General features: G+C 44.8%; 1 protein-coding gene across 1 annotated transcript; it reads right to left on the reverse strand.

The window, feature by feature from the left end:
• Positions 1–12,597: 12,597 nt before the first annotated feature.
• Positions 12,598–17,775, reverse strand: LOC120035309 (zinc finger protein 706-like). Its single transcript, XM_038982095.1, has 3 exons — positions 17,647–17,775; positions 14,604–14,752; positions 12,598–14,120 (listed from the first exon to the last, which is right to left on the reverse strand). Exons 2-3 carry the CDS (start codon positions 14,736–14,738, stop codon positions 14,019–14,021), a joined length of 237 nt encoding a protein of 78 aa, XP_038838023.1. The 5' UTR covers positions 14,739–14,752; positions 17,647–17,775; the 3' UTR covers positions 12,598–14,018.
• Positions 17,776–18,134: the final 359 nt, after the last annotated feature.

The following is an 18,134-nucleotide window of genomic DNA, read 5'->3' on the forward strand; positions in this document are numbered from 1 at the left end:
TGTTGGCGGTAGGTGAACTTGATTCAGCAGCCCTGTTGGCGGTAGGTGAACTTGATTCAGCAGCCCTGTTGGCAGTGGGTGAACTTGATTCAACAGCCCTGTTGGCGGTAGGTGAACTTGATTCAGCAGCCCTGTTGGCGGTAGGTGAACTTGATTCAACAGCCCTGTTGGCGGTAGGTGAACTTGATTCAGCAGCCCTGTTGGCAGTGGGTGAACTTGATTCAACAGCCCTGTTGGCGGTAGGTGAACTTGATTCAACAGCCCTGTTGGCAGTAGGTGAACTTGATTCAGCAGCCCTGTTGGCAGTAGGTGAACTTGATTCAACAGCCCTGTTGGCGGTAGGTGAACTTGATTCAACAGCCCTGTTGGCGGTAGGTGAACTTGATTCAGCAGCCCTGTTGGCGGTAGGTGAACTTGATTCAACAGCCCTGTTGGCGGTAGGTGAACTTGATTCAACAGCCCTGTTGGCAGTGGGTGAACTTGATTCAACAGCCCTCTTGGCGGTAGGTGAACTTGATTCAACAGCCCTGTTGGCAGTAGGTGAACTTGATTCAGCAGCCCTGTTGGCGGTAGGTGAACTTGATTCAGCAGCCCTGTTGGCAGTAGGTGAACTTGATTCAGCAGCCCTGTTGGCAGTGGGTGAACTTGATTCAGCAGCCCTGTTGGCAGTAGGTGAACTTGATTCAGCAGCCCTGTTGGCAGTGGGTGAACTTGATTCAACAGCCCTCTTGGCGGTAGGTGAACTTGATTCAACAGCCCTGTTGGCGGTAGGTGAACTTGATTCAACAGCCCTGTTGGCAGTGGGTGAACTTGATTCAACAGCCCTGTTGGCAGTAGGTGAACTTGATTCAGCAGCCCTGTTGGCGGTAGGTGAACTTGATTCAGCAGCCCTGTTGGCGGTAGGTGAACTTGATTCAGCAGCCCTGTTGGCGGTAGGTGAACTTGATTCAGCAGCCCTGTTGGCGGTAGGTGAACTTGATTCAGCAGCCCTGTGTCGGGAAGGCAAAGTGTTCCCATTTTTAACCATTTCATGTGTCTGATCAGATAGCTCAGATCACCATGTCTGCAGTTTCCTCGAACCAGAGACTGTAAAAAGAAGCCTCCAACGCACAGCAAAGTTGATAAGCCTGTTGTGAGATTTAAAACCATGACTAGAGAGACTCAACGAATACAGAAAAGAGCTGCTGTTTTTATGAGTAAGTTCATGTTTAAGTTGTTCAGCACTGTCAACTTCCACTCAGGCCTCACCCAGCGCCACAGCTGCAATGGAGTGTAGCAAGCTGCGTTACAATTAGCAGCTTGTCTTTTTAATATCGAGGAATATTTCACTTTCTCTGGTCATAGGAGTAACAACATGAATTGGTGCATGAGGCAGAAATAATGCAGTGTGACTTCTGTTTCAGCATCAGCTGGAAGATTGTGTCCCCTTTTCTCAGCGGAAGGATGGAGGGAGGAGGGAGGGAGAGCGGAGGGAGGGAGAGTCGGGTGAGGCAGCCTCACCGCTGCTCCCTCCCCTCAGACTGACCATCAGTCCAGTAAAAAATGTGTATATATATTACTATGCTCACTCAGCTGTGCCTCACAAGTAATACAACAAATGGTCTATTACCAGGGTGATCATATACCTACATTTTAAAAATATAATTTTACATTTACATGAAACATTTCAAAGAGCGTTGACTAACACCCCAGTTACCGGTTTGTCCATCATGTTTGGAGTAGGAATCAGCCCACATTAGGAACTAGAGGAGAATAGAGCTGATAGTACCATGTACTGTATAGTACTGAGAGTTAGACAGCCCAGGCTACACTACAGTATATCTACAGTAGACCTCTTATGTACTGTATTCTATTATCTACAGTAGACCTCTTATGTACTGTATATTATTATCTACAGTAGACCTCTTATGTACTGTATTCTATTATCTACAGTAGACCTCTTATGTACTGTATATTATTATCTACAGTAGACCTCTTATGTACTGTATTTTATTATCTACAGTAGACCTCTTATGTACTGTATTTAAAAAAATATTTATTTCACCTTTATTTAACCAGGTAAGCTAGTTGAGAACAAGTTTACAACTGCGACCTGGCCAAGATAAAGCAAAGCAGTGCGACAAAAACAACAGAGTTACACATAAACAAACGTACAGTCAATAACACAATAGAAAAATCTATATAAAGTGTGTGCAAATGTAGTAACATTAGGGAGCTAAGGCAATAAATAGGCCATAGAGGCGAAATAATTACAATTTAGCATTAACACTGGAGTGATAGATGTGCAGATGATGATGTGCAAGTAGAGATACTAGGGTGCAAAAGAGCAAGAAGATAAATTACAATATGGGGATGAGGTAGTTGGGTGTGCTATTTACAGATTGGCTATGTACAGGTACAGTGATCGGTAAGCTGCTCTGACAGCTGATGCTTAAAGTTAGTGAGGGAGATATAAGACTCCAGCTTCAGAGATGTTTGCAGTTTGTTCCAGTCATTGGCAGCAGAGAACTGGAAGGAAATGCGGCCAAAGGAAGTGTTGGCCTTGGGGATGACCAGTGAGATATACCTGCTGGAGCACGTGCTATGGGTGGGTGTTGTTATGGTGACCAGTGAGATATACCTGCTGGAGCGCGTGCTACGGGTGGGTGTTGCTATGGTGACCAGTGAGCTGAGAGAAGGCGGGGCTTTACCTAGCAAAGACCTTAGATGACCTGGAGCCAGTGGGTAGGGCAACAAATATGTAGCGAGGGCCAGCCAACGAGAGCATACAGGTCGATGTATATGGGGCTTTGGTGACAAAACGGATGGCACTGTGATAGACAGATGGCACTGTGATAGACTACATCCAATTTGCTGAGTAGAGTGTTGGAGGCTATTTTGTAAATGACATCGCCGAAGTCAAGGATCGGTAGGATAGTCAGTTTTACGAGGGTATGTTTGGCAGCATGAGTGAAGGAGGCTTTGTTGTGAAATAGGAAGCCGATTCTAGATTTAATTTTGGATTGGAGATACTTAATGTGAGTCTGGAAGGAGAGTTTACAGTCTAACCAGACACCTAGGTATTTGTAGTTGTCCACATATTCTAAGTCAGAACCGTCCAGAGTAGTGATGCTAGTCGGGCGGGCGGATGCGGGCAGCAATCGGTTGAAGAGCATGCATTTAGTTTTACCTGCATTTAAAAGCAGTTGGAGGCCACGGAAGGAGTGTTGTATGGCATTGAAGCTCGTTTGGAGGTTAGTTAACATACTGTCCAAAGAAGGGCCAGATGTATACAGAATGGTGTCGTCTGCGTAGAGGTGGATCAGAGACTCACCAGCAGCAAGAGCGACATCATTGATGTATACAGAGAAAAGAGTCGGACCGAGAATTGAACCCTGTGGCACCCCCATCGAGACTGCCAGAGGACCGGACAACAGGCCCTCCGATTTGACACACTGAATTCTATCTGAGAAGTAGTTGGTGGACCAGGCGAGGCAGTCATTTGAGAAACCAAGGCTGTTGAGTCTGCCGATAAGAATGCGGTGATTGACAGAGTCGAAAGCCTTGGCCAGGTCGATGAATACGGCTGCGCAGTAATGTCTCTTATCGATGGCGGTTATGATATCGTTTAGAACCTTGAGCGTGGCTGAGGTGCACCCATGACCAGCTCTGAAACCAGATTGCATAGTGGAGAAGGTACGGTGGGATTCGAAATGGTCAGTGATCTGTTTGTTAACTTGGCTTTCGAAGATTTTAGAAAGGCAGGGCAGGATGGATATAGGTCTCTAACAGTTTGGGTCTAGAGTGTCTAGGCCCCTCTTCAAAGTTAATTGACAGCGTGCCAGGGCGGATTGCGGAGGTCTTGAAATAGAAGGGTCAACACTGCAAATATTGACTCTTTGCATCAACTTCATGTAATTGTCAATAAAAGCCTTTGACACTTATGAAATAAGTAATTATACTTCAGTTTTCCATAGTAACATCTGACAAAAATGTCTAAAACACTGATGCAGCAAACTTTGTGGAAATTAATATTTGTGTCATTCTCAAAACTTTTGGCCACGACTGTAGATGGTTGTCCAGAAGAGCCTGCAGACAACACATGGGAGGAAATACGAAACATCGAATACATTAGATTCAGAATGTCCTGTCACCATTTCAAACACAAAACACAGTGTGTTGCTACAGATAGCAACACACTAAACTTCAGTTGCATACTGTCACCATAACGACCACTGTCACCATAACGACCACTGTCACCATAACGACCACTGTCACCATAACGACCACTGTCACCATAACCACTTGGTAAAATATGATCTGAACCACCACCAGCCTCAATTCTCCCTGTCTGTCTGCTTGTCTGTCTGTCTGTCTGTCTGTCTGCTTGTCTGTCTGTCTGTCTGTCTGTCTGTCTGTCTGTCTGCTTGTCTGTCTGTATCCACAGGGGCCTGACATCTGTCCCCATTTACAACAGAGAGCATCATGGAGGCTAACTATGGCGTTATGATGCCTCGTTTCAAACAATGTGCTCTGAGCACATGCAGAACTGCAGACTCCTTTAACATCCATGCAATGTTTACCAGCCAGTCAGAGTGACAGGGAGGGTGTGATCTCCTATAGTAGGTCAAAGAGACCTGGGACAGAGGAGGTTCAATTTAGAGCTCTGCACAGGCATGCATTTTAATCCCGAGCCCAACCCCTGCCTGCAACATTCAGGCTCTACCCTACACAGGCCTGACTGCTTCTGCCTGAAACTCGAAATAACTTCCTCTGTTAGTAAATCCATTAGCTGCTCCTCTGTCTTTCAGTCGATCACTCCCTGCCCGCAGGCAGCTCGCTCTGCATGTACTCTGTTTATGGCGGCTTTGAGTCTGTGTATCCATAGCAACGGCTCAGTTTGTGCTGTTCTGCCAGAGCTATTAGAGAAAGGAGGAGATAGGAATGGCAATGACCGGAGGAACATATATTGCCCCAACCAGCACTGTCGACCAATCGCGTTTGCGTTGTCATGCTGCGTCACGCGTTGCTAAGCTAATCGTCATGCGATTCTCAAAGTCAGGGTATGAGTCGAGAAACATGCCTATTTTTCTAGAAAGTACGTAATGCCACGATTCCAAAGCTATACAGTATTACAGATAGCAAGTTAATTATCTCAAATCTCAGAAAATATTTGTAATGTTGTACTTCTTGTTGACGAAATGTTCATGCTAATGTTTTTAGTTTTTTAGCCAGCGCCCAATTGACTCCCATTCACTCCTTGAAGGAGAGCTCTCCTTGTCCCATCATCACCCAGAATGCACCGTGCGGCCCATTGACGTAGCATGGGCAAGGTACACAATGGGCCTTAATACGATTCCGATAGAGTTTCCCATCTCCTCAAAAGTATCTCTGGCTCTGCTCAACGAACGAAGAGACATGAGAGCACTTAGTTACTTTTGGTCTCTCTAAACTCCGACAACTCAAGGAACGTCATTTTTTGGGGTGAAATGATCTCGCCTGTCTTGAAGCACTTCTGACACCATGTTATGATCTTAGTCAGATATGACTGTATTGCGCAGCAGAGACGAGCGACTGGCTCAGCTTCAAAATGTTAGTCATCATTTTAGTGATACCCAAGCCCTACCCGTTCCCAAGTTATTGATGAAAAAACTGTCCCTACCCGGCGCTAACTCTCTAGCTCAACTATTGCCCTGTGACTCCTCACCATACACAGAACAATACATTAAACACAGCCCCAGCTGCCCTTACTGCTATACCCAGACCTGGGTTAAAAACTAGTGTTATCGAATATTTAGCCTGCCTAGAGTCAAGTGCCAGACTGACAGGGCTTGTCAAATCCTGTTATCTTATGCTTTAGCCTGTCTGGTTCTTGTCGTGTGGGAGATCTTTGTGGGCTATACTCAGCTTTGTCTCAGGGTAGTAAGTTGGTGGTTTGAGGATATCTCTCAGGTGGTGTCAATCAATCAAATGTATTTATAAAGCCCTTCTTACATCAGCTGATGTCACAAAGTGCTGTACAGAAACCCAGCCTAAAACCCCAAACAGCAAGCAATGCAGGTGTAGAAGCACGGTGGCTAGGAAAAACTCCCTAGAAAGGCCAGCACCTAGGAAGAAACCTAGAGAGGAACTAGGCTATGAGGGGTGGCTAGTCCTCCTCTGGCTGTGCCGGGTGGAGATTATAACAGAACATGGCCAAGATGTTCAAATGTTCTTAGATGACCAGCAGGGTCAAATAATAATAATCACAGTGGTTGTAGAGGGTGTAACAGGTCAGCACCTCGGAGTAAATGTCAGTTGGCTTTTCATAGCCAATCATTAAGAGTATCTCTACCGCTCCTGCTGTCTCTAGAGAGTTGAAAACAGCAGGTCTGGGACAGGTAGCATGTCCCTCTAATGCTCTCTCTAATTCTTTCCCTTTTTCTCTCTCTCTTTCTTTCTCTCTCTCTCTCTCTCTCTCGGAGGACCTGAGCTCTAGGACTATGCCTCAGGACTACTTGGCTTGATGACTCCTTGCTGTCCCAAGTCCACCTGGTCGTGCTGCTGCTCCAGTTTCAACTGTTCTGCCTGCGGCTACAGAACCCTGACCTGTCACTGGACGTGCTACCTGTCCCAGACCTGCTGTTTTCGACTCTTTCTCTCTACTGCTCCTGAGTGACCGCTGTGTCACCGCTGTGTCCCCTCTAGCGCTGAGATGCAGAGCCTTAGACCGCTGTGCCACTCAGGAGCCCGAGGGATGGGAAACTCCAGTCCTCTGGGGCCTGATTGGTGTCACACCTGACACACTAACACACCTGACACACTAACACACCTGACACACTTACACACCTGACACACTAACACACTTACACACCTGACACACTAACACACCTGACACTTACACACCTGACACACCTGACATACTAACACACCTGACACACTAACACACCTGACACACTAACACACTTACACACCTAACACCAGTGGTGGGCCGTCAGGGCCTGCAAGGCCTTCTCTGCTGGCCTAAACATCATCAGAATATATATATATTTTTTTTTTTTAAATATATTTTCCCACAAATATGTATTAAATTATTCCCCAGAGTAAGAGTTATACTCTTCATTTCATAGCTTTCCTCTTGGTTGCACTGCTTCCAGCCCCAGGTTGAGATTTGGAGGGCTGGTCTTTAAGTTAGATCTTTTATCCAATCATATTCAGCCATCATGTGTTGCCAGGGGTCTAAAATCTGCCCTCAGGCCTTCAGAATCAACAGTGCGGGCGCTTGTAGCTTATAGTGAATGGAAATGAAAATTTAGTGTCAACCAATCAGCTTTAGAGTTGGCTATTGTACGCCTTCTGGCTGGCTCCAGTGTTACACAGGAGCCAGCTAGCAGGCGTAGTGCGTGCACGTCTTTTGATTGGATTACCAATATTGAGAGGCAGGTCCTATGGAGATCTAGGAAACTGAATTTGATAAACGAATTAATTCGCGTACTACTAGGCTGTTTTTTCAACCCACAATGGCGGAAGGAGGAGAAGATATCGATTTGGTCGAGGATATAATTATAACGCCATTCTCAAGACGAACTTTTCAAGAAAAGTTAGACATTGTAAGGAGAGGTCGCCCGACGCCACAAAGCCTGTCACAGGCGGGAAAGGGCTTCGTTCGCTCGCCACTTTCAAAGTTTCAACTACGAGCGCTGTCAATGGCTCACAGGCTCCTTGGCTCCGAGAAGCACTGCAAACTGTACTGCTGGGAATGCCTATTATTTGCAAGTGATCGATTTGGTGTTTGGAGCCACACTGGCTTTGCAAACTTGAGTTGTCTAACCAAGGCAGCAACGAGACACCAAAGTACGGCTGGGCACTAACAAGCAATGGTGCTTTTGAAAACTTTTGGGGACACCGGAGTGGATCTACAGCTCAAAGAACAAGCGCGCAGGGCAACGGAGCTGCACAATGAAAAGGTGAAGGGAAATATTGAAAAGACTCATTGATTGTGTCATGTTTTTGGGTAAACACTGTTTACCCAAAAATGTCAATTTGTCAATTTCAAGGTGACGCAACGCCTGGTTATACTGCGTTTCTGTCTAAATGTATAGTGTCTAGAGCCATGGCATCATAATGAGGTGGATTAATTCGGGTGGGACTGTGTAGTACCTCACTGAAGGCCCAGGCCCCAGGCCCAATGGCACGCCACTGCCTAACACACTTACACACCTAACACACCTGACACACTTACACACCTAACACACTAACACACCTGACATACCTGACACACTAACACACCTGACACACTAACACCAATCAGCATCTAATCATGATCCTTCAGTTTAGAATGCAATACGTTTTATCAGCTGTGTTGACAGTTTAATGGCTGGGATGGGGACAAAGTGTGACACAACTCTGGCCCCCGAGGACTGGAGTTGCCCATTCCTGCTGTAGGCTATACCTCAGTAAGCACGGACCGACGAGGAATGGAGTTGGCCCTCCCTGCTGTAGGCTATACCTCAGTAAGCAGGGACCGACGAGGAATGGAGTTGGCCCTCCCTGCTGTAGGCTATACCTCAGTAAGCACGGACCGACGAGGAATGGAGTTGGCCCTCCCTGCTGTAGGCTATACCTCAGTAAGCACGGACCGACGAGGAATGGAGTTGCCCATCCCTGCTGTAGGCTATACCTCAGTAAGCAGGGACCGACGAGGACTGGAGTTGCCCCTCCCTGCTGTAGGCTATACCTCAGTAAGCAGGGACCGACGCTGACGCCTTTTGGACATATTTTTTGCCCCTGTCTGGATCGGCCTTGATTTCCACATTCACGGACATCGTTTTTTGGCCCGGTCTGGACCAAATCTGAACCAATCATAGACGTTTATGTTTGGTTCAGATTCTGTCCTGTCTGGACCAGCCTTGATTTGGCCCAAACATAGACTAATATAAATGACATATTTTCAACATTCAGAACCGTAAATTAACCTGATTTCAAAGTCCAGAAAATACTTAATTTCACCTTTCCCTCAGAACTTAATTTGAATACCTTCAACGTCTAGAAAAATACATATTTTACATGTCTTTTCAATGTAATTTTGCTTACTGGGACTATTCTTGTAGGGGCAGATTTGTGTGTGTGTCTTGCCTAGGGTGGCAGAACGTCCAGGACCGGCCCTGCTCAAAGGGATATTCAATGTCTGTTTTATTTTGGATTTTTACCCATCTACCAATAGGTGCCCTTCGTTGTGAGGCATTGGAAAATCTCCCTGGTCTTTGTGGTTGAATCTGTGTTTGAAATTCAGTGCTCGACTGAGGGACCTTATATACAGTATAATTGTGTGGGGTAGAGATGAGGTAGTCATAAAAAAATGATGTTAAACCCTATTCTTGCACACAGAGTGAGTCCATGCAACTTATTATGTGATTTAAGCTAATTTTTACTCCTGAATTTATCTTGGCTTTCCAATACAGAAAGGTTGAATATGAATACTCAAGACAAGACAATTCAGCTTTTATTTAATTTATAAAAATTTATTTAATTTATAAAAATGTCTAAAAACATAATTCCACTTTGAAAATATGGGGTATTGTGTATAGGTCCGTGACACAGTCTCAATTGAATCCATTTAAAATTCAGGCTGTAACACAACAAAACATGGAAAAAGTCAAGGGGTGTGAATACTTTCTGAAGGCACTGTGTGTGTGTTTGTATCGTCTCACGTTGTCTCATTTTCTGGTAATGAGCTTATTTCCTTATTAATGTACAAGATTTAAAGGAGGAAGCGAGCGTTAAGTGAATGGCTGTCAGAAAGGAAGGAGGGTGTAGGAAGGACTGTGACAGAGGAGACAGACAGAAACTCCACTGGTCCGAGTCATCACCTGAGGACCAGACCAGTCAGCTTGTTACCTGGAGAGGATACAAGAGGAAAACATACTATTGTATAAATTAACAATGGGACACATCTGATGTTCTGTCTAGTAGGTGCAATTTGAATGCACAAAAATACCGTGACGAGATCCTGAGGCCCATTTTTCTTTAATGGTATCTGTGACCAACAGATGCATATCTGTATTCCCAGTCATGTGAAATCCATAGATTAGGGCCTAATGAATTTATTTCAATTGACTGATTTCCTTATATAAACTGTAACTCTTTATCTTTGAAATTGTTGAATGTTGCATTTAATTTTTGTTTTACATTATACGCTACTAAAAGCCCTGTCGAGTATCCTTCTACTCTAATAAAAGCCCCGTCTAGTATCCTTCTACTCTAATAAAAGCCCCGTCGAGTATCCTTCTACTCTAATAAAAGCCCCGTCTAGTATCCTTCTACTCTAATAAAAGCCCCGTCTAGTATCCTTCTACTCTAATAAAAGCCCCGTCTAGTACCCTTCTACTCTAATAAAAGCCCCGTCTAGTATCCTTCTACTCTAATAAAAGCCCCGTCTAGTATCCTTCTACTCTAATAAAAGCCCCCGTCTAGTATCCTTCTACTCTAATAAAAGCCCCCGTCTAGTATCCTTCTACTCTAATAAAAGCCCCGTCTAGTATCCTTCTACTCTAATAAAAGCCCCGTCTAGTATCCTTCTACTCTAATAAAAGCCCCGTCTAGTATCCTTCTACTCTAATAAAAGCCCCGTCTAGTATCCTTCTACTCTAATAAAAGCCCCGTCTAGTATCCTTCTACTCTAATAAAAGCCCCGTCTAGTAACCTTCTACTCTAATAAAAGCCCCGTCTAGTATCCTTCTACTCTAATAAAAGCCCCGTCTAGTATCCTTCTACTCTAATAAAAGCCCCCGTCTAGTATCCTTCTACTCTAATAAAAGCCTTGATTGAGGTCGAGAGACGTGCGTCCTCCGAAACACAACCCTGTTCCTTCGCCTGCTTAACCCGGAAGCCAGCCACACCAATGTGTCGGAGGAAACACTGTACAACTGGCAACCGTGTCAGTATGCACTGTGCCCGGCCCGCCACAGGAGTCGCTAGAGCGCGATGGGTCAAGGACATCCATTCCGGCCAAAACCTCCCCTAACCGGGACGACGCTGGGCCAACCCGTGGGTCTCCCGGTCGCAGCCATCTGTGACAGAGCCTGGACTCGAACCAGGATCTCTAGTGGCACAGCTAGCAACTGCGATGCAGTGACTTAAACCACTGCGGCACACGGGAGGCTGTTAATTTCTTTCCTCCTTAATGCATTTGAGCCAATCAGTTGTGTTTTGACAACGTAGTGTAGGTATACAGAAGATAGACCTATTTGGTAAAGGACCAAGTCCATATTATGTCAAGAACAGCTCAAATAAGCAAAGAGAAACGACAATCCATTATTACTTTAAGACATGAAGGTCAGTCAATCCGGACCATTTCAAGAACTCTGAAAGTTTCTTCAAGTGCAGCCACAAAAACCATCAAGCGCAATGATGAAACTGGCTCTCATGAGGACCGCCACAGGAAAGGAAGACCCAGAGTTACCTCTGCTGCAGAGGATACGTTCATTAGAGTTACCAGCCTCAGAAATAGCAGCCCAAATAAATGTTTCACAGAGTTCAAGTAACAGACACATCTCAACATCAAATGTTCAGAGGAGACTGTGTGAATCAGGCCTTCATGGTCAAATTACTGCAAAGAAACCACTACTAAAGGACACCAATAAGAAATAGAGACTTGCTTGGGTCAAGAAACATGAGCAATGAACATTAGACCGGAGGAAAACTGTCCTTTGGTCTGAGTCCAAATGTGAGATTTTTGGTTCCAACCGCCGTGTCTTTGTGAGACGTAGAGAAGGTGAACGGATGATCTCCGCATGTGTGGTTCCCACCGTGAAGCATGGAGGAGGTGGTGGTGTGGGGGTGCTTTGCTGGTGACGCTGTCAGTGATTTATTTAGAATTCAAGGCACTACTTAACCAGCATGGCTACCACAGCATTCTGCAGCGATACGCCATCCTACCTGGTTTGGGCTTAAGGGGACTATCATTTGTTTTTCAACAGGACAATGACCCAACACACCTCCAGGCTGTGTAAGGGCTATTTGACCAAGAAGGAGAGTGATGGAGTGCTGCATCAGATGACCTGACCTCCACAATCACCCGACCTCAACCCAATTGAGATGGTTTGGGATGAGTTGGACCATAAGTGCTCAGCATAAAGTTGGACCTTTAAGACTTTTGGAAAAGCATTCCAGGTGAAGCTGGTTGAGAGAATGCCAAGAGTGTGTCATCAAGGGTGGCTACTTTGAAGAATCTCAAATATATTTTGATCTATTAACACTTTGGTTACTACATGATTCCATATGTGTTATTTCATAGTTTTGATACCTACACTATTAGTCTACAATGTAGAAAACTGTAAAAATAATGAAAAAGGTGTCCAAACATTTGACTGGTAGTGTAGGAGACAGAACTGTATTAAGGCCCAGTACGGTCATGGATGTATGGGTCAGTATTCTTTCCTCTCTTTCCGGTAAAATGTCTACATGGACCGTAAATGAACTCTGCTTCTTTTTCATCATCATCATCATCATCATCATCATCATCAGAGCCTGTACTGGTACACTGCATGTGAAACTGAACATGACGCCACCTAGTGGAGAAAACGAAAACCCAGGATGTGTTTGACCAAGTGTTGTTGGAAAGAGAAAGTTCCAGAACAGTTTCCATTACAGAGCTCCGCCACCTGATGAAGCAGATACTAAACAAAGCCAACTTTATTGAATGTTATATTACATCATTGGGGCATGAATGCATTTTCCAAGTGTACAAATTATGCTGAGGAGTTTGATGTGAATTAGAAAACAAAGTCACAACATGTTTCAGCTTGGATCATCGCTGTCAAAAATGATGGGTTTGATCAGCCAAAAACAAAGCATTGATTAGAGCTAGAAGAGACGAATGCTACAGACCCAACACCAGATCAGGGATCAACCTCACAGCTGGGAATGGCCATCTGCTCCATTCTACCCAACATTCAATTAGAAACTAAAAGGAAACAATGAAAGAGATTGTGTCTATTTCTAGGTAATCCACAGGGAGAAACTGGAAACTAGGATGAAAGATCAACCAAAGAGACATTAGGCATTTAACAAGAGGGGGTTGTTTTCTGTTTGAGGGTGTGGATCAAAGAGAGAGGGGGTTGTTTTCTGTTTGAGGGTGTGGATCAAAGAGAGAGAGAGAGAGGGGTTTGTTTTCTGTATGAGAGTGTGGATCAGAGAGAGAGAGGGGTTTGTTTTCTGTATGAGGGTGTGGATCAGAGAGAGGGGTTTGTTTTCTGTATGAGGGTGTGGATCAGAGAGAGGGATTTGTTTTCTGTTTGAGGGTGTGGATCAGAGAGAGGGGGGGGGGTTCTGTATGAGGGTGTGGATCAGAGAGAGAGGGGGTTTGTTTTCTGTATGAGGGTGTGGATCAGAGAGAGGGGTTTGTTTTCTGTTTGAGGGTATGGATCAGAGAGGGGTTTGTTTTCTGTTTGGGGGTGTGGATCAGAGAGGGGTTTGTTTTCTGTTTGAGGGTGTGGATCAGAGAGAGGGGTTTGTTTTCTGTTTGAGGGTGTGGATCAGAGAGAGGGGTTTGTTTTCTGTTTGAGGGTGTGGATCAGAGAGAGGGGTTTGTTTTCTGTTTGAGGGTGTGGATCAGAGAGGGGTTTGTTTTCTGTTTGGGGGTGTGGATCAGAGAGGGGTTTGTTTTCTGTTTGGGGGTGTGGATCAGAGAGGGGTTTGTTTTCTGTTTGAGGGTGTGGATCAGAGAGGGGTTTGTTTTCTGTTTGAGGGTGTGGATCAGAGAGAGGGGTTTGTTTTCTGTTTGGGGGTGTGGATCAGAGAGGGGTTTGTTTTCTGTTTGGGGGTGTGGATCAGAGAGGGGTTTGTTTTCTGTTTGAGGGTGTGGATCAGAGAGAGGGGTTTGTTTTCTGTTTGGGGGTGTGGATCAGAGAGGGGTTTGTTTTCTGTTTGAGGGTGTGGATCAGAGAGAGGGGTTTGTTTTCTGTATGAGGGTGTGCATCAGAGAGAGACGGGTTTGTTTTCTGCATTGACAGTTTGCCTTAAACAAGGAACATAGCTGGGGTCTTCAGTGGGAGTCCGGATCAGATGCCAGAGTCTACATCGACCAGCTCTGGGGGCATTGGTGATTTGGGATGTTTACTCTCAAAATGCTGCTTGAAGGTTTTGGGGTCCGGCATCTGTGACTGTAGAGGCAATACAGAGGACAGGGGCCTTAATCATTTGCATTCAACTTATTTCATAGGATTATGTTGCTATTTCAACTGAAAAAAGGGTCAAATACAACAACAATTGTGTTAAGTAACAAACCATAAAAAATAATGCATGATTGAGAAATCTGGTTGGAAAACAAGAGCTGCTGTATTTGGGAAACTGTATGAACAGAGCTACAGTGGATCGGCAGCTACGCCTGGGCTACAGTGGATCGGCAGCTACGCCTGGGCTACAGTGGATCGCCATGGTCATATTCACCAGACAAACAGAAGAAAACAGACTGAAAAAAGGGAGGAACAACCTTTCTTCTTTCCAAAAAGAAAACGTTTGTTTTCCATTGAAAAACAGTACTACGTTTTACACTAATGAATACGACCCGTTGATCTTGCAACCCAACATCAAAATGGTTCGTAGTCCCTGATGGAAAAGCAACCACTTTTCTTTTAGGAACTCACCAGGCAGACACCGCAGGTGTGCACTAAAGCTGCCTTAGCGGCCGTCTTCTGATCATGTCCCTTGGCCTTCTTGGCCTCCGCTTGTTTCTTGGCATTCTTCTGCTGAGACTGGACTTTTTGATGACCACGTGCCATGTCTGGTCCTAGAGCTGGAGGTACAAGCCAACAGGCTGGGTGAGTGTTACTGAATAGGTTGTCATCAATAAAACCTTACACTACGCTGCAGTGTGTGTTGGTGGGGGCGGGGCTGTATGCGCGCGTTGGTGGGGGTGCTGCGTGCGTTGGTGGGGGGCGTGTTGGTGGGGGCGCTGTGTGAGTGTGTTGGTCATGGTGCTGTGTGTGTTGGTGGGGGCGCTGTGTGTGTTGGTGGGGGCGCTGTGTGTGTTGGTGGGGGCGTTGTGTGAGTGTGTTGGTCATGGTCCTGTGTGTGTTGGTGGGGGCGCTGTGTGTGTTGGTGGGGGCGCTGTGTGAGTGTGTTGGTCATGGTGCTGTGTGTGTTGGTGGGGGCGCTGTGTGAGTGTGTTGGTCATGGTGCTGTGTGTGTTGGTGGGGGCGCTGTGTGTGTTGGTGGGGGCGTTGTGTGTGTGTGTTGGTCATGGTGCTGTGTGTGTTGGTGGGGGCGCTGTGTGTGTTGGTGGGGGCGTTGTGTGTGTTGGTGGGGGCGTTGTGTGTGTGTGTTGGTCATGGTGCTGTGTGTGTTGGTGGGGGCGCTGTGTGAGTGTGTTGGTGGGGGTGTTGTGTGAGTGTGTTGGTCATGGTGCTGTGTGTGTTGGTGGGGGCGCTGTGTGAGTGTGTTGGTGGGGGTGTTGTGTGAGTGTGTTGGTCATGGTGCTGTGTGTGTTGGTGGGGGCGCTGTGTGAGTGTGTTGGTGGGGGTGTTGTGTGAGTGTGTTGGTCATGGTGCTGTGTGTGTTGGTGGGGGGTGTGTTGGTGGGGTGTGTGAGTATTAAGTATCCAGTGGTGTAAAGTACTTCAGTAAAAATACTTTAAAGTACTACTTAAGTAGTTTTTTGTGGGATCTGTACTTTACTATTGATATTTTTGACAACTTTTACTTCACTACATTCCTAAATAAAATAATGTACTTTTTACTTAATACATTTCCCCCTGAACCAAAAGTACTCGAAACATTTTTAATGCTTAGCAGGACAGGAAAACAGTCCAATTCACACACTTAGCAAGAGAACATCCCTGGTCATCCCTACTGCCTCTGATCTGGCAGACTCACTAGACAGAGAACATCCCTGCTGCCTCACTAAACACATATGTTTTGTTTGTAAAATGATGTCTGAGTGTTGGAGTGTACCCCTGGTCTTAATATAAGGAATTTGAAATACTTTTACTACTTAATTATATTTAAAACCAAATACTTTTAGACTTTTACTCAAGTTGTATTTTACTGGGTGACTTACTTTACCTGGAGTCATTTTCTATTAGGGTATCTTTACTTTTACTCAAGTATGACAATTGGGTACTTTTCCCACCACTGTAAGTATCTAATTTGCATAAAGTAGTACAGTGTTCCCAAACTGGCGGCCTGCGAGCCAAATTTGGCCCGTAGGTGGTTGTATTTGGCCCCCCAAGTTTTCTGAGCAATTTCTTTGATATTTGAAAAAAAAAAATGAAGATTTCTAATTTCCATTGTTGGACATAAGAATCTGTTCTGAAGTATTCCCACACATAGAGAAACACGAGATTGTATACAAATGTAAGCAAGGTTTGAAATGATTGTTTTTGTGAACTATTATATCTGTTTGGGCTTCTTGCGATCAATTTGCAGTCTACAAATGATTTGTAATTATGTTCCAGCCCCCCCGACAATCCGCTCAAGAAGAAAAAACAGCCGCTGCTTAATCTAGTTGATAAACCCTGAAGTAGTATAAAAGTTGTATTGTAATTTCAGATTTTTTTTCAAATTGTTGTGTGAGTGTTGGTGCTGTGTGAGTAGGGTGGGATGTGTGTTTTAAGTATTTCATTTGCATAAAGTAGTATAAAAAGCTGTTTTCTAAATTCATAAATTGTTTCAAACTTCTGTATAAAGCATGATCACCCTACCTTACATTATTATTGATATAAATAATATGACCAACCTACTTTACATTGGACTGAAATTACTGTAAGTATGTATTCTGTACTGCCTCATTTGCAAAGTAATGTGCATACTACAGCATTTCATAACATGGCCAGGGCGATATAAATGATTTATTGATGGAACCATATGCCTGAGCTTGATCTGTTAACGTTAGCACAGGTGAACATTGTAAACTCATCCACAGGAGCTACAAAAAGTATGCTTAGAAAGTATGCATAGCTAGCTAGGTTACGGTCTGATCCACGAGGATATAGTTAGCCAGTAGGTAGCTAAGTGGTTAGCTAGCTAAATAGTATTCACATAGCTCTGGTCCATCGGCCGACGAAAACTGCTCGTTGGGACGATACGACGCATGCGTGTGGTTCAACGCTAATCCGTCAATTTCGCATTTTGGACGACACCCTTCGCACAGTGATAACTACCTTCTCAAGTAACATCTGTACTTTAGGCAGTTACGAAAGTATATTGAATATCCAGCCATTAAACAAAAACGGAAAGGGCAGAGGCAACTAATTGTCGTCGCGCGATGGATTAGAGCTAGTACGGACATAACCAGACAACTTGGCTAGTTAACGTTGGTTAGCTGGCTAGGTTAGCTAGCTAGCTAAACATATAGCTACCTAGTTATCTAGCTAGATATGGGTGATTACCCAAATACACCGCAATGTGATGACTCACAAAACTAGTGAGAGAACGTTAGTTATCAGTAACGTTATCTTTGACTGAACGGCGGTTGATCGTTTGCTAGCTAAATAATTAGCGCTAGCTCTGTTGTTAGCAAACATGCTAGCTTCCAGCTGACCATATGGCAGACTGGCTAGCTAGCAACGTTCCGGTTTGTAGTTGATAAAGGCATACTGTTACATACGATAAGGTGCGCTAATGCTAGATTACCCTAAATAAATAAGAATTGTCGAATAAATGTGGCTGCTAGCAAGATACTATACATTACCTCAGTCTTGGCAAAAAGGTCTGGATGGCAACGCTGTTCAAAGGCTTCACGAAAATGTGTCACACAGCACCGCTGATATGGTTAGCCAAGCTAGCTACTTCTTCTTCTTTGGTATTATGGCGGTCCGCAAACAAATCTTATAGGTGAATGCCGCCACCTACTGTATTGGCTGTGTATCAGCCTGCTATTCTGTATGCATTCGTTACACTTTATGAAAAAATTGTCGCCTCATCACTAGTCCACTACTTGGCCCTGGCTGATCTTACACCAGGCCAGCAGCCTGGGAGGACGGGACACTATCGTTCAAAACACCTTGCAATTCTTCTGCAGTAAAATTTTGTACACCCATGTACTTCTTTGCAACTGCCACCACAACATCTATCCTCTGTAATTTTTTCATTCCTGCGGTACAGTTAACAACCATGGCCATCAACGCCAAAAAACAAACCTTACTGAAGCACATGTTACTCCTAACTCTCTATTGACCT

The sequence above is a fragment of the Salvelinus namaycush genome, unplaced genomic scaffold (genome assembly GCF_016432855.1).
Source record: "Salvelinus namaycush isolate Seneca unplaced genomic scaffold, SaNama_1.0 Scaffold1021, whole genome shotgun sequence".
In the NCBI taxonomy this organism is placed as follows: Eukaryota; Metazoa; Chordata; class Actinopteri; order Salmoniformes; family Salmonidae; genus Salvelinus; species Salvelinus namaycush.

Coding starts and splice junctions, on each gene's coding strand:
- LOC120035309 (XM_038982095.1), bottom strand. CDS start 14,738: ATGGCACGTGGTCATCAAAAAGTCCAGTCTCAGCAGAAGAATGCCAAG. Junction 14,121..14,603: donor ACACCTGCGGTGTCTGCCTG/GTGAGTTCCTAA, acceptor TTGCCTCTACAG/TCACAGATGCCGGACCCCAA.